This window comes from Phacochoerus africanus, chromosome 6 (genome assembly GCF_016906955.1).
Source record: "Phacochoerus africanus isolate WHEZ1 chromosome 6, ROS_Pafr_v1, whole genome shotgun sequence".
Classification (NCBI taxonomy): domain Eukaryota; kingdom Metazoa; phylum Chordata; class Mammalia; order Artiodactyla; family Suidae; genus Phacochoerus; species Phacochoerus africanus.
In genome coordinates this window covers 106,225,335-106,242,336 of record NC_062549.1, presented here as the reverse complement: position 1 = coordinate 106,242,336, position 17,002 = coordinate 106,225,335, and the positions used below count along the sequence as shown (strand labels likewise).

The 17,002-nt window shown below is 38.9% G+C and overlaps 1 protein-coding gene across 6 annotated transcripts in view; it reads right to left on the bottom strand.

The window, feature by feature from the left end:
* The window catches only part of CSDE1 (cold shock domain containing E1), a 41,183-nt gene that overhangs the window by 7,119 nt on the left and 17,062 nt on the right, over positions 1-17,002 (bottom strand). For 3 of the 6 annotated variants that reach the window (XM_047784936.1, XM_047784939.1, XM_047784937.1), the window contains 13 exons: positions 15,924-16,033; positions 15,396-15,488; positions 14,679-14,776; positions 11,320-11,401; positions 10,874-11,002; positions 10,632-10,757; positions 9,795-10,007; positions 7,715-7,855; positions 7,465-7,629; positions 3,056-3,163; positions 1,859-2,034; positions 1,138-1,250; positions 35-154 (listed from right to left, as the gene is read on the bottom strand). In XM_047784936.1, the coding sequence (XP_047640892.1) occupies positions 35-154; positions 1,138-1,250; positions 1,859-2,034; positions 3,056-3,163; positions 7,465-7,629; positions 7,715-7,855; positions 9,795-10,007; positions 10,632-10,757; positions 10,874-11,002; positions 11,320-11,401; positions 14,679-14,776; positions 15,396-15,488; positions 15,924-16,033 (1,674 nt within the window). The remainder of the gene's footprint in view (positions 1-34; positions 155-1,137; positions 1,251-1,858; positions 2,035-3,055; positions 3,164-7,464; positions 7,630-7,714; positions 7,856-9,794; positions 10,008-10,631; positions 10,758-10,873; positions 11,003-11,319; positions 11,402-14,678; positions 14,777-15,395; positions 15,489-15,923; positions 16,034-17,002) is intronic. The other 3 variants (XM_047784938.1, XM_047784940.1, XM_047784941.1) reach the window with 1 other exon arrangement.

The following is a 17,002-nucleotide window of genomic DNA, read 5'->3' as shown; positions in this document are numbered from 1 at the left end:
AAGGCAAATTACAGTCTGAAAGGGAGATTCTTACCTTCCTCCACAATCTCAATCATTCCTTGGTACTCAGTCTGTGTTGGATCAACACTCCTCAAGGGGCGAATGACTTTACCAGAGTAGATGGTGGGATCAGCTTCCTCAGTAATGCCATTCACTACAAAACAAAAGCATGTAAACCTCTCCCTGAACAATTTTATTTAGTTCTACTCCACAGGACAATAAAAGCTAAAACCATCAAAACAAATGTTATTAGACGTGGCTGACTGTCTTTGAAATACTTCTAAACTACTATTAAAATTAAGTTGTTTAAGGATTTAAGAAGCATTGTCATTTAAATGTCTTGCTCTCTTCATCTTTTCTAGGTGACCAAAGATAATCTTTTTAGCGGGGCCTTTCCTGGTCTCTAAAAGTATTGGAAAGGCCATACTAATATACTTCCCCAATTAATTTTATCTTAACATCTTTCTGAACATACTGCTTGTACACTATTTTCAATAATCTCGTTTGCAGATTTGTCTTCTATTCACTCCGGTATCTAAACTGTAGCAGCATTCACTTTTAGATCTATTTATTAAACTGAAAAAACATTCTTGGCTCCCCTTTCTCTGGAATTACACAAAGGAAAAGTACTACATGGGGAGTTTAGATGAGAGCCAAAAGTAAGGCACAGGTCTTTTAAAAGTCAGAGATCCTAAAATAGCAATGATTTTCTTAATTTCCCATTACTTTTCATAGTTAGACTCATTTTTCTCCAAAATGGTCTTCTAGAGAAATGCCTCCCTCCCCAATTCCATGGAAATTATCATGGGGTTATTTTTGAAAAAGAGATACTGAATTGAAAATACCCAAAGTTAATGACCTAGAATACCTATAACAGTGGTTCTCAAACTTTAGTGTTATCAGAACCACATGAAGGACTTGTTAAACCAGACTGCCCATCTTCAAATTTTCAGTTAGTCTAGGGTAGGGCGAGAGAACTTGTATTTCTATCAAGTGGCAGGTGATGCTGCTGGACTGGGGATCACACCTGGAAAAACACTGTTCTGGAATAATAGGTTTTTCACTCCCTCTCCCACTCTATCCCTTACCTCTCACTCAAAGCATAGGCTGAATAATTAGAAGTCATTAATTCATTACCTGAGTGTGTTTTGCTCACTTTTTCTGCACTGACTTTGTTGCCTTTGCCTTTGGACAAGCTGTATTCAACCATGTCCCCCAGTTCCAGGCTATCGACATCACCAGAGAACTCACTGTGGGGAAGAGGAAGGAGATGATATCTGAATAAGCATTTACCACAAACATCAACAGTAGCAAGTAGCCTTTATTTCTTGTATTATAATATTCATGGTGTGCTTACTTAAGCTGGATACTGTTTGAAGCACAAACTAATGTAATCTTCAGAAACATCCTATGAAGAGGTACAAAATCCCCAGCTTCAAGATAATGAAACTAAGATGCCAGGAGATTATTTTTATTTGATAAATTTACACAGGTATTAAGTGGCAGAGCCTGGATGCAAACCAGAACTGTATGGTTCTAAGCCCATGCTCTTAACCACCATGCTGTAACACTAAATCAAACGTAAGCACAACACTCTGGTAGCAGCATATGAAAACAGTATTCTTCTACTGAAGCAGAAAAGCTACTTACTATCCAATGTTCAAAGCAGTACAGGTCTCTCTGTATCTCTTGACCACATGTTCTTTATAAAGAGGTAGATAATTAACTTTAGTCTATATAATGCCGTAATTTACCAATATGAAATCTGGGATTAAAAAATACATAACCACCCAAAACCAATGTTTTTGACTCCAAAGAATGGATTGTAAGCTCTAAGTTCCTAAAACGCATTCCTCACCTGTAATGGAAAAAGATTTCCTTATCATGATTAGCTGTTTCAATAAATCCAAAATTATCCTTCAGAGTTGCCACATAACCCAAGAGCCTCTTGGAGTTGGAATTACGACCTAAGAGTCGTACACAAGTTGCAATCTGCTGTCCAGGCCTCTGTTTGTCACTAATACTGAATTCAACCTGAGAAAAATAAAGGTGCTCATTAATGCCACTTAAACACCAAGGTCTAACTGACCTACAACTCCCCAAGACCTTGCTTTCCACTCAAAGTATCTGGAAGAAATTTTTTACAAAAATTAGCACTTCTATTCCTCATTCCATTTTTCAAAAGGATCAAGTCTTGCTTTCCAGGGTGTATTCCTTATAAATTCTTCATTTCTCTCAAGATCAACTGGAAAATCAAACATACCAAGTATGATAAAAATGAATAGCAATGCAATGCTATTACTTTGATAATGTTTCAATGACTGTTTTAACTTTTTTTTTTTTGCTTTTTAGGGCTGCAACCGAAGCAAATGGAAGTTTCTAGGCTAGGGGTCAAATCAGAGCTATGGCTAACGGCCCACACCACAGCTATAGCAATGCGAGAGCCAAGCTGTGATCTACACCACAGCTCATGGCGATGTTGGATCCTCAGCCCACTGAGCGAAGCCAGGGATCAAACCCGAATCCTCATGGATACTAGTCAGACTCATTTCCGCTAATCCACAGACAGGAACTCCCTGTTTTAACTTCCTTCCCAATATTATTAATTTTATCTGAGGTAGCTGCCTTCGGCATATCTAACATTTAAATACTAACTCCTCAAAAAGCTTGCTAGACCCTGTCTAATTGAATAAGCTGCTTTTAAATAGGATGTTCTTTTTGGGGGGCCACCCCACAGCATATGGGTCTTGGACCAAGGATCAGATCTAAGACAGCTGTGACCCATGCTGTAAGTGTGGCAAGACCAGATCCTTTAACCCACTGTGCCAGGCTAGGGATCAAACCTGCATCCTGGGGCTGCAGAAACACTGCTGATCCTGTTACACCACAGTGGGAACTCTAGGATGTTAATTTATTAAACTTGCTAAGCCGAAAAGAATTTTAGCAAAACTTGAAAGAATTTTAGCAAAACTTTAAAGAAACCATTTTGTAGGATTTATAATTAAGATAATAACTTTTAACCCTCCAACTTTTCTCAAATAAAGAGTTATCTTGCCTTGTCTCCTATTTGAGGAGAAGTAGATCCTTCCACATCCTTGGCTTGAAAAGCAATGGTCAACTTCACCCCACAATCATCATAAGCAATTACACCATCCTCGGCTTCCTAAAGAAAGAGATACAGTCAGAAAACAGTGAAAGGAATGAAGAACAAAAACAAAAAAACAATGTAAGCACAATTACACTTATTACAGACCTCTGAGCCAAAAAACTGGCACAGCTCTAGACATTTCCTACTCAAGCATCTCTAAAATACATGCTTTTTATATAAATAAAAGATGGTCCACGGGAGTTCCCGTCGTGGCGCAGTGGTTAACGAATCCAACTAGGAACCATGAGGTTGCGGGTTCGGTCCCTGCCCTTGCTCAGTGGGTTAAGCATCTGGTGATGCCGTGAGCTGTGGTGTAGGTTGCAGACGCGGCTCGGATCCCGCGTTGCTGTGGCTCTGGCGTAGGCCGGTGGCTACAGCTCCGATTGGACCCCTAGCCTGGGAACCTCCATATGCCGCGGGAGCGGCCCCAAGAAATGACAAAAAGACCAAAAAAAAAAAAAAAGATGGTCTTGTCTTAACCAAGGGATAACTCAAACTACTGCAATTGGGTCTTTTTAGTCTTAATTTTATTGTTGCTGAGGGAGTGCTTACTGACAAGGCGTGCCTATTCTATACTTTTCATACCCAGTCAGAAATCAAACTGGGGATGTATTTTCAACCAGGCGGAAATTCCACAGGCCAAGAAGCTTCTGAATTGCCTGTTTTGAATCTCCCACAGTACTTTGCAGTTTTTTTGTACATAATATTATGTCAATGTATCTACCAATGAGTGGGAATTTAATTTGGTACAGTATCTAGCACAATTCAGAGCATGTAATGTTCAAACATATAATTAAGTTATGATATACTAATGTTTCCACTAAATCACTGTCAATACGAAAAGATTACCTTTTCAGGCTTTTCATACAGAAACACAGTAACGATGATGTAGAGCAACTAAATAAATCACATTGTTTCTATGGTTTCAACTATCATTTCTATGAGGTTTAATGCCTATATGCCTATTATAACTTCGACTATTTCCAATGCTCCAAAACTCATTACCAACTTTTACATATTAAAAACCAGAGAGTTCCCGTCATGGCTCAGCAGTAACGGACCCCACTAGGATCCACGAGGACACAGGTTCAATTCCTGGCCTTGCTCAGTGGGTTAAAGGACCTGGCGTTGTCCTGAGCTGCGGTGTAGGTCACAGACATGGCTTGGATCACTCTAATACATATTTTAGAGAAGCCTGGATAGCTGGCTGTGGAGTAGGCCAGCAGCTATAGCCCTGATTTGACCCCTAGCCTGGGAACATCCATATGCCATGGGTGAGGCCCTAAAAAGATTAAATAAATAAATAAATATGAACAAGCTTTAAAAAAAAACAAACCCAATTCCCACCCTTATGCCATTTATACTGCTAACTGCTATATATGTACTGAACATTTACAATGTACCAATCATTAAAATAAGTACTTTGTATTCATCAAACTTAATGCTATGACAAAGCCATTTCCATAGCTGGTTTGTATCCCTTATTTTATTTTCCTTTCATGGCAGCACCTGTGGCATATGGAAGTTGCCAAGCTAGGGGTCAAATCGGAGCTGCTGGCCTATACCAGAGCCATGGCAATGTGGGATTCTTAACCTGCTGAGCAAAGCCAGGGATCAAACCCACATCCTCATGAATATTGGTTGGGTTCTTAACCTGCTGAGCCACAATATAAACTCCTTTATCCCTCATTTTATAAATGAATAAAGTATTAGGAGGTTAAAATAAACTTGACTGAGGCTATATAGCCAGTAAAAAATGATGCCAAGGATTGGACTTGGGTTAAGTGAAGACTGACGTCATCAATGAATTCTACCTCTAATGGCATCAACTCTTTTGCAAGTCAGACTCAACATCTTAGCACTCGTTATTTTTTTTCTCCTTATGGCTGCACCTGCAGCACTCGGAAATTCCTGGGATAGGGGACAAGTTGAAGCTGCAGCTGCAGGCCTATGCCACAGCCACGGCAACGAGGGATCCAAGCTGCACTTCAACCTATACTGCAGTTTGCGATAATGCCGGACCCTTAAGCCAGGGATTGAATCTGCATCCTCATGCACACTATGTCAGGTTCTGAAACCTATGAGTCACAATGGGAAGTCCCTCAGTGTTCATTATTTAGTCCCAACTCTTTCCACCCATTTACTTCAATATCTGACAATATACATACTATACACCAACGATTAAGTAGAGATAAGACAAATCTTGGTCATTAAAGAACTCAATTAGTAGAGGAGCTAGATTCATAAAGCTAATAAGTGCAATCCATTGCAATAACCACAATGACAGAAGAACTTAAGTACAGTACTGGCCTAAGAAGAGAGCAGGAAACATCTCTAGCTCAAGAGCTCTCTTGATCAAGACAGCTTTGCCAGAAACATTTGGGAAGAAGGGCATTCAAAGAGTTAAAGTTCATTAATAAGCCCCCAATGAATATTCTTTAATAACATCACCTGCCACTTGTGATATTCCTCCTATAAGGACTAGGCACTATGAAAGAATTCTTCTTTTTTTTTTTTGCTTTTTAGGGCCACATGTGTGGCATATATGGATGTTCCTAGGATAGGGGTTGAATAGTAGGTGCAGCTGCCAGCCTACACCACAGCCACAGCAACACCAGTTCCAAGCCACGTCTGTCACCTACACAGCAGCTCACAGCAATGCTGGACCTGTAACCCACTGAGCAAGGCCAGGGACTGAACCCGCATCCTCACAGATACTAGTCCGGGTTCATTACTGCTAAAACACAAAGGAAACTCCTGAGGGAAATTTCAAAACAAAATAGGAGATAATCATTTTTTAAGTTTAAAAACTGAACTCCAACATTTCCAAGCTACAAAATAAGTAGTAAGCAAGATGCTATCTTTGCTCTTTCTGGCTCTTAAGTAGTTATTTCTGAAATTACATTCCTTTCCTATTATTACCCATGTATCTTCTCTTCTCTACATCCATTATCTCTGTTCCTAGTTCAAGGAGTATCTAAACTATTGAATAATTTCCTATAAAGCCTGTTCATCTTTTTGGCTTTCTCCACCCCAACCTAAGGGTCAAGCTATTGCCATTATCTGCCTCCAAGTATATATCGATGTAATTTTCCAACAGAAATCTTTTTCTGAGTACAAAACAAGGTCTAAACTCTTTAATAAGAGTAGCGACCCACACTTTTTCAATCTAGATGTATCCTCATTTTTTAATCTTTATTTCCCTTGTTCAGCTCTGTCAAAAGGAAAACAAAAACAAAAACAAAACCAACCACCCTATCTGTCAAACTACTTAGTGCTCTAAAAAGAAACTGAATTTTTCTAATCTATACCTCTATTCTGTGAGGAAAATCCTTCCTTCATTAATCTCCACCTATTAAATGTCAATGTCTTAGTGAAACCATACCAGATCCTGCGAGTTTAGATTTTTTGTCAGAGCTCTCTCACTGACCTTTTAAGCAGCACTTAAAACTGTATGAATTACCTGTTTCTAAACAAGTCTTAATTCGTTAAAACTTAAGAGCAGAAGCCGTCTTAGACAGCTTTACATTTAGGATTTTTATTCAGTGGATTTTTCAACAGATGGAGTTCAAATGTGTGAACTAAGTCTACCCAAATTTCATTTAAATTGCATGGATGACAAGTACTATCATTTTAGATGAGCAGTTCTAAACCAGGGGTGATTTGAGGACATTTGCCAGATTCTGGAGTCATGTTTGACGTCACACAGGAGGAAGAGATATTGGCCTCCAGTGGGTTAAGGCCAGAAATGCTGCTAACCATCCACAAATGTACAGAACAGCTCCCCTCTTTGCCTCACCCAAAGAATTATCCAGCTCAAAATGTTAATAATGCTGAGGAGTTCCTGACGTGGTGCAGCGGAAAAGAATCCGACTAGGAACCGAGACGTTGCAGGTTCAATCCCTGGCCTTGCTCAGTGGGTTAACGATCCAGCGTTTCCATGAGCTGTGGTGTAGGTTGCAGATGCAGCTCAGATCTGGTGTTGGCTAGCAGCTGTAGCTTCAATTTGACCCCCAGCCTGGGAACCTCCATTTGCCGGTGTGGCCCTTAAAAAAAAAAAAGACAGAAACAAAACAAAATAAAACAAACAAAAAACTTAACCTTTTTTTAAAATGGCTGTACCCACTACATATGGAAGTTCCCAGGCCAGGGACTGAATCCTAGCCACAGCTACAACCTATGCCACACCTGCGGCACTAATGGATCCTTTAACCCACTGCGCCAGGACAGAGGACAAGTCCGTGCCTCAGCAGCACCTGAGCCATTGCAGTTGGATTCTTAACCTTCTCTGTCACAGTGAGAACTATAAAACTTACCTTTTCTTTGCCTTTATTTGGGCTAGTGGTTTTAGGATTGGAAAAAGTGGCTTCTTTTTCTACAGTGCCCAGAAAACGATGATCTGAATGAGAGTGGAATGAAACCGTGCCCTTGGGAAGCTTTTTAATCCTAATAGCATGATTTCTTTGGGCAGAGAGCATATCCTACAAATGATAAACACAAGTTAACTTCAAACTGAAAAAGGAAGCATCAAGAAAACCTCTAATACTTGTCTCAAAAACTACTCACAGGAACCACAGTAAACTCTACTTCATCTGCAATATGGAGCTGGTTCCCATCCAGAATTTCACTGAAGTGGAAGAACATACGAGCATCACGATCCACACACTTGATGAAACCAAAACCATCTCTCATGGCAGCAATTACACCCTGAAATCAAAATAATACTTTCACTAGCCGTTAAGATTGTTAAGACAACAATACTGAAGCTTGGCGGCACTGTCAAGTTAAATTCAAAAAGAATTTTCTGTATTAAATAGCCAAACATTGTACCCATATTTAAAATGTTCAATTTAAATAAAAACCCGTCAATTTTGTAAATTAACCTCTAAAGTGGCAGTGTGAGACTTCCCAGATGCTATTTCTTGGCCAATATATTCTAGAAAAAGTTACCATTTCTGAAGTTAACATATGCACACAACATATTCCACTTAATTCTCAATTTTGTGAAAAACACCGATTTGCAAGATGAGGAAACCAAGGTTGAAAGAAGTTAAGCAATTCACACATTATGTGGAAGAAACCAGGATTCCAAATAAGACCCAAGCTTTATGATAGTGTAACTTCCAGAAATTAAAAATCTACAGGACAATGCTCCAAATACTTCAAAAGTCTACTAAAGCCAACTCTTTAGTTTCTACCTCAAAAATCTGTGAGCTAAGGCACAGAAGGACTTAAGATTTAGGTCTGGGAGGAAAAAAAAAAAAAAAAGGCAATCCTATACTCATGTTTTCCCCTTCTTTCCAAATTATCAGCTTTGTGAGGGCATTATATCCAGAGTTACTGGCAATTGGTAACTCACCAATAATCTACTCATGACATATTTACACATTAGAGAGATGATTATTCTATAATCAGTTTTGAATACAGCCTAAATAATATCCTAACATTTAATTCTTGCTAATTCTACAGCAGCCAAGCTATTCAACAATGTATTTAGGAGTTCCCGTCACGGCTCAGTGGTTAATGAACCTGGCTACCATCCACAAGGATGCAGGTTCCATCCCTGGCCTTGTTCAGTGGGTTAAGGATCCAGCATTGCCATGAGCTGTGGTATAGGTTGCAGACATGGCTCGGATCAGGCATGGCTGTGACTGCGACGTATGTCAGTGGCTACAGCTCCAATTAGATCCCTAGCCTGGGAACCTCCATATGCCACGGGTGTAGACCTAAAAAGACCAAAAACAAAACAAAACAAAAAAGTCTCAAGAAACTTAAATTATCATTGAATGTATACAGTTCTATTAACACCGAGATATACTACAGATGTTATGAACCCTAACAGAACTGATAATGTTAATTCATGAAAACTGAAGTTGTAAAATATTTTTGGGCAACAATTCTCCATCTGTCACTTCTGGACATATATCCATTAAAAAGGATTTGCAAACTCCTGCTGCAAAAATAAAAGTAACAAAGACTACTTAACTTCATTTAATCTAGTGTTTACTAAACATCTTATGGAACCTAAACATCTTATGGAAAACCTACTTTCTATAGTAATGCACTTAAATTTTTCTAGTCTTCAGATTTAATGGCCAGAGAATTACTGACTCTCAAAAGGCCTTAGAAATCATCCTCTCTAGCTCTTCACTCAAAATAAAATCTTTTCTCGGAGTTCCCGTTGTGGCGCAGTGGTTAATGAATCCGACTGGGAACCATGGGGTTTTGGGTTCGATTCCTGGCCTTGCTCAGTGGGTTGAGGATCCGGCATTGCCCTGAGCTGTGGTGTGGGTTGCAGACGAGGCTCAGATCCCGAGCTGCTGTGGCTCTGGTGTCAGCCAGCAGCTACAGCTCTGATTGGACCCCTAGCCTGGGAACCTCCATATGCCACGGGAAGCGGCCCTAGAAAAGACAAAAAAACAAAACAATACAAAACACCTTTTCTCATCTATTTCAAGACATCTAGCAGAGCTAGGAGTCAAACCCAGATTTGACTCAAATGTCTGTATTCTTATCACCTTAATGAGGTAATTACCCAATACTGTCATAACTCAAGAATTTTCAATACCGTATTACGAACTTGAATATAACATTGCCCTGCCTGCCCCTTACACTGAATACGTATCTAATAATAACCAATATTTACCATTTCTCTGGCTTCATTAGTGAACTGAAATGTATTTGATAGAACTTCTATGTTGGTTGCTCGTTCTAATTTGTCACGACGGTCTGTTGAAATATTAAACCTAACATGGTCACCTTCCAGCAGGGTCACCTTGGATTTTGTATCTTTGTCTCCAAAGGGAAGTTCTTTAGGAATCACAAAATCAACTTTGATGCGTCCTGGCAATGGGTCATTCTGATGAGAAGGAAAAACTATTTTAGCTGGAGATTTCTCATCCTTCCTAGTTTTAAGTCAAACAAGAAGAACACATAGCAAACCCACGTTATTTATAATAGATAATCCCCTAAAAAAAAAAAAGGTGTTGATAACATAAGTCCAATGTGAAAGCCTGGTGTTCTATGGTCACATGACACAATCATAAACCACAATACTGAAGTTACAGTCCTGCACTCTGATACTGAGAGATTTTATTTAAGAAAAAGAACTTCAGTATTTTATGCTTTACGTTTCCTTAGCAATACCACTGGTTTCATCTCCTTCCCTCTGAAAAATCAAAACTGGGAAATATACACTCGAACTATTTTTTTTTCCCAGTCCAACCAGCATTTTTTCTTTTGTCCCTTTCTCTGTATCATCCAGTTTTAAAAAAAGAAAGAAAAGCATATTCATGGATATAGCAATGGTTTCTTATTTAAACATACATATTAGGAAATATATGTTCTATAATCACAAAATTATATTACTTGAATGCAATACAAATTCTGTACACCGTAACCACCATATTATTCTATTACTGATGAGGCAAAAGATGATTCTTCTGAAGGAAACAAAACAAAACAAAGCAAAAAAACTATTCACCTGGTTTTTACTGGGTACTTTTGGGATAACTTTGGTTACAGTTCCTTCAAAATGTTCAATGCTAATATCTTCAAAAATGACTGTTCCTTGAGGCAAGAGTCTGACATCTGTTGCAACTTCTTTACCCTAAATCAAAAAGAGTTTAGTGGGGAGAGGGATCATGCCATTTTAACTGTTTCCTCAAATTTTAACTCATTATTAACCTTAAAAGAAGACCAAAGATCCAGTTAGTCAACTCTTACATTTCTGTCCTTGATTGTGAATTCCACGTCATCTCCAGGTTGTAAGGTTTCTAAGTCACCCTTAAATTCACTATAGTGAAAGAATATCTCCTTTACAACATCACCTCTTTCAATAAAGCCAAACGCCTCCTAAAGCGAAACAAGCATAAAGAAACAGCAAAAATATTATGTACTGTTCAACTTGTACACTTATGATTACCATTTACAATCAATAAGCCTTTTCATAAAACACTACTACAGTGGAAAAAGGGGTAAAGTCTAACATTAATACCACTGATGGCCCATTTTAAAGAATATAATTAGTAACCAAAAAAATCTTAAGATTACCTTTGAAGTTAATGAAATATGTTTAAAAAGAAGACAAAGAAGAAAAAGAAAAGACTTGTATCTGAAGTATAAGCAGTCAAAGAAAAAAACTCAAGTTTCTCAAATTTGACAACACTTACCTTCATGGCACAAACTACTCCCTGACAACGGGCTTGTTTCTTTTTCAACAGCATAATATTACGAGCACTTACAGCACCAGTACTGGAAAAAAAAAAAATGGGATGGGGATGGTGGGGACCAAACAGGGATGAAAAACAAAATGGCTTGGTTAGATCTGAGTTTAGAGAAACAATAAACAAGTTTTCTGAGGTCTCGAGAACTTCATATCATCACTAAGAGCGAATATAAAGCTTATAATACATAATTCTTTTCATATGATTCCTTATTCAAAAGACTTTTGCTCAAACTCCCTGGCCTTTTTTTTTTTTTGTCTTTTGAGGGCTGCACCCACGACATATGGAGGTTCCCATGCTAGGGGTCATATCAGAGCTTTAGCTGCCAGCCTACACCACAGCTCACGGCAACGCTGGAGCCTTAACCCACTGAGCAAGGCCAGGGATCGAACCCGAAACCTCATGGTTCCCAGTTGGATTCGTTTCCGCTGCGCTGAGACAGAAAGACCCTCCCTAGTCTTTTAAATAGGGCACACATACATGTAAATTGTTCTCTTGGACTATTAAAATAAGGCCATGAACTGGTTGCAACCAAAGACAGGGAATGCTAAGTTGAACAAACGTTGAACAGGTACTATGTGCTGTGAACAAAGGTATGGGGGATACAGAAGTAAATAACAAATGGTCCTGTCTGCATTGAATGCTAAATTTAGTAGCTATCCCATCAATTACTTCTGATTAAATAGCCATAAAAGAAATATGAGTCAACAGTGAGAAATATGCTATACTTTGAAAAAGAATGATATTCACTTCCAGTGAAAACAGATACATCACATGTTACTATACGTCCCCAACCTTCAGCAGCAGCAATGTAAATCTGATTCTGCTTTAAAGATGGTACGGACAGTATATATAAGATGTAATAGTATTTGTTGGTGTAGTTGTTTTCAATATCTACAGACCAAGCAATTACTTTCCTTAATTCTTTATGGACAAATTTTAGCCCAACTGTTCTTTTTACTTCAAAAACTTAACAGACCAACAAAGATACTAGAAAAAAAATCCTACTTGCTTTTGCAACTTACTACAGTGAAAAGGCTTTATGTAGAGCCAGACTGGCATTCCAATGTCAGTTTAAAAGCTGTATGACTTTAGGCAAGTTACTTTACGACAACAAAGCTCATTTTACAGATGAAGAAACTTATCTCAAGTGAGGCTGTTCTGAGAATTAACAACTGTACATAAAATATAGTGGTGCTTAGCACATTCAAGATCTTAACAAAGGTTATGAAGTTCCCATCATGGCTCAGTGGTTAATGAATCTGACTAGGAACCACGACATTGCAGGTTCGATCCCTGACCTTGCTCAGTGGGTTAAAGATCTGGCATTGCCGTGAGCTGTGGTGTAGGTCGCGGACATGGCTCAGATCCTGCATTGCTGTGGCTGTGGTGTAGGCCGGCAGCCACAGCTCTGATTAGATCCCTAGCCTGAGAATCCCCATATGCCACGGGAACGGCCCCAGAAAAGGCAAAAAGACAAAAACAAACAAAACTTACTAAAGGTTAAATAAAGCCCTTTCACTGGCTCCCCACTCCCTCAAACTCAAGCCCTTTTCCCTTATTTTCTACCTGAGATTAAATTTGGCCTCAGACTAGAACTACTATCCATACCTACAACAAGCAGATAAGGTTCAAGAGAACCTTACAAGAGATAAGGTTCAAAGTTAATAATTCTGCACATACTCTTGGGACTTTCCTATACTGCCAACCAGAGTCCATTCCTAACACTTTCTCCAGCTTTCTATTTTTAACTTTCTTCCCTACTTGTATCTGACTCTCTGGCTCCAAAGTAAAATAATTATGCTGGGGCTTTCTTAACTACATTTTCCCTAACTGCTTATACCAATGAATTCAACAGCTCTATTTCCTGCCCATCACTAGCCTATACAGACATGGAGCTGCATATTCAAGGTCTTCAGACACCTCAAATCCAAAATGCCAAAATAAGGATAATTCTTCTCCCCCTCTTAATACTTTGTTATGTATTAATTATTTCTGGACTTTCCTTACTCCAGTTAACAGTATCATCTATCCAGTAGCCAAAGCCAGAAAAATGGCACTTGGGACTCCCAATACCTTAGTTCCAGTACACACTTCTAAGAATCTGACCAGCATCCATTAAGACACAGGTTCAATCCCTGGCCTCACTCAGTGGGGGTTAAGGATCTGGCGTTGCTGTGGCTGTGGCGTAGGTTGGTAGCGAAAGCTCCAATTCGACTCCTAGCCTGGGAACCTCCATATGGCTCGGATGTGGCCCTAAAAAGACAAAAAAAAAAAAAAAACAAAAAAACAACCCCAAAACCAAAAACAACTTCTTTGGAGTTCCCTTTTTGTGGCTTAGCAATTACTGAACTGGACTAGGATCCATGAGAACGCCGGTTTGATGCCTGGCCTTGCTCAGTGGGTTAAGGGTCTGGCGTTGCTGTGAGCTGTGGTGTAGGCCAGCAGCTGTAGCTTTGATTCGACCCCTAGCGTGGGAACTTGCATACGCCACAAGAGTGGCCTTAAAAAGCAAAAAAAAAAAAAAAAAGTTAAACTTCTCAAGATGACCTACCTTCTACATCAAAACACCCATGGCCTATCTATATTAGTCCCTCATCTTTCATATTAACTCTCGTACCACTGCCTCTAGTCTACAGCATCCCTACTCTCCAAAAGCCTACCCTATCTCCACCACTTCCAACAATTAAAACCAACCATATACCCCCCATTTAAAATCCTTCAAAAACTGCTATGACTAATGAGTAAAGTTCAAACTTCATCTTTCTATGATACAGTCAATTCAAGCAACTCAAACTTTTGGCTATGTCTCCCAAATGATACTTCCTCTACACAGAAGGTTTTCCTTATCTCCCTAATGAGTCCTCATCTCAAAACTTACTTCAAGCACTGATGCTTTGGAAAAACCCTTTCTGAGCTCTAGACCAGCCCCTTGAAAGCTCTGGGACTATTTTAATGTTTTAATTAGAACATAATTTATGTTTTAATTATCTACCTATTTCTTTTTTTTTTTGGCCGCGTCCACTGCATCCAGAAGTTTCCAGACCACAGATCAAAGCCATGCCACAACACTGACAATGTCAGATCCTTAACATGCCAGGCTACCAGCGAACTCTCTTTATCTTCCTTTTTCGGACACCCTACAGTGCTTGTCATAGAACTGACCCTCAAATGCTTAGCTGATGAATAAAAAGTTTAAAAGATCATGAAAATTATCCAGATTTACAGGTCTGGTTTTTAATATGCCCCAAATTTCCTACTTCAAAAAGAAAAAAAAATCATTTAGGTGGAAAAAAAGAACTTACTGTTTATTGTTATCAATTACAAAGTTTATCTTATCTCCAGTTTCCAGCTGAACATTCCCTTCGACATCTTCAGGGGTGTAAGTCAGATAAAACACTTCCTGTGAATTAACAAGTTATTATTACTATACTGGCAGGATGCATGTTCACTGTATACTGTGATTTACTTTGTTAAATATTTCTTAAACTGGCATTTTAAGCCAGATTTTTAAAAATTAAATGCCTTTTGACAAGTACATAGTTTATTCATATAAATACACACTTCCCCTCCATGGTGCTGATGACTTCTGCGAGTCCACAGCTGAGTAGCAATCCAACTTCAAAAAGTTTAGACACGTGGAAGCATTTGCCCAAAGGCTATAGTTATATTTCAAAAAAACAATTTTTATATAAGGCATTCCAAACAAAAAAGCTGGAGTTAGTGCTTAAAAGAAACCAGAAAAAAGATCCCCTCCCACAACCCCCAAAAAAGTGAGTAAAAGAAGCATTTTACCTTAATGTTCTAACTAAGGTCACACTTGGGCAAACTAAACCACTTGGAAGTCCTATGGATTTTTTTCTTTTTAAATTTGATTATGCTGCACTCAACGCTTCTTCAAAACCAAATTTAAAACTGATTTTTATCAACTGCAGCTTACGTTTTCTATTTTGAATTTTAAAGTACGCTTATAGATCACATGGTGGATCAGGCAAAGGTTTAAGAAAAATACACAAGTTTACCCCATTACGTTCGTAGCATACACTCCCTGTTGGACTCTGACCCGGGGCAGCTGGAGATTTACTCTCTAAGTTGTGAGGAACAGCGCACACAACCTACCAGTCAAAAAAAAAAAAATTTCCATTGCTAATCATTTCAGGAGCAGCACTGTGCAATATAAACTGAATTTTAATATCCTCTCTACTATACATAGGGATGCATTTTAGTATGATCCACAAGAGGATGTCATGCTGCCAAGTTTCCAACTTACAGAACATTAATTGACTGTAAGTATAGACTCAGGGTTATATGTAAAAACCCAAATTGAGTCTTGACCATATTTTTATTTCAGGTCAAGAAATGCCAGTGCTTCTGATATAATTTTAAAATACTCTACTATAGTATTTTAATGTACTATAGCTTTAATATACTGTATATACTATAGCTTTCTTGCGTGCAAACTGAGGAGATGGGGAGAATCTTCCTTTTCTAATGTGAAAGATATGCAAATGCAGGGCCCTAAGAAAACATAAAGTATCAAAGTCACTAACTTGTCCATTAATTCGTTCTTCAGGGACGATTTCCTGCTTTATCTTCACCAGTTTAACAGCAATGGGTTTCCCAGTCCTACGGTCAGATGATACTTCAAATTCAACATCATCTAAAAAAAAGAGAGTGTTGTGTTTGTTGGATTAATTTTGGCAAAATGGCATCTCACTTTCAAGCTAAACTTAATACAGCCTTTGAGTTTCCTTAGACCAATGATTTTCTTCCTTTTTTATTTTTTATTTTAGGGCCGCACCCATGACATATAGAAGTTCCCAGGCTAGGGGTCAAATTGGAGCTGTAGCTGCTGGCCTACGCCACAGCCATAGCAACGTGGGATCCTAGCCGAGTTTTCGACCTACACCACAGGTCACGGAGAGGAAAGGGATCGAACCCGCGTCCCCATGGATACCAGTCGGGTTCGTTACCGCTGAGTCACGACGGGAACTCCAGACCAGTGATTTTCAAAGTGTGGTCCCTGGACCACTACCAGCAGCAACATTGCCTGGAGCATAGCAGAAATGCAAATTTCCAGATCCCATTCCGACCTACTCAAAAACAAACTCTGGGCATCAGATACAGCAATCTTTGTTTTAACAAGCCTTGTAGGTAATTCTGATACACACTAATGTTTCAGAACCACTGCTTTAGACTATGATAGCTATATCTTAGTCTTTGTTTTCATGATAATTATACATAATGAAAATGATGCAATGTAATGAGATTCGGTCAGCTTTATCCCCACTAAAATCCCTCTATATTCTACCATCTTCATCTGTAAATTAAGGATTAACCAAAATAGCCATTCTTACAGTTTAGAATATTTGGCTCGCCAAATATTCACATTAACTATTGCTCTTTTTCTCAAAGTTTTTTTTTTCTTTTTTTTTCTTTTTAGGCCCAAACCCACAGAATATAGCAGTTCCCAGGCTATGGGTCCAATCAGGCTACAGCTGCTGGCCTACACCACAGCCACAGCAACACTGAATCCCTGATCCACTGAACGAGGCCAGGGATAGAACCCACATCCTCATGGATACTAGTCGGATTGTTTCTGCTGCGCTGCAATAGGAACTTCCCTCAA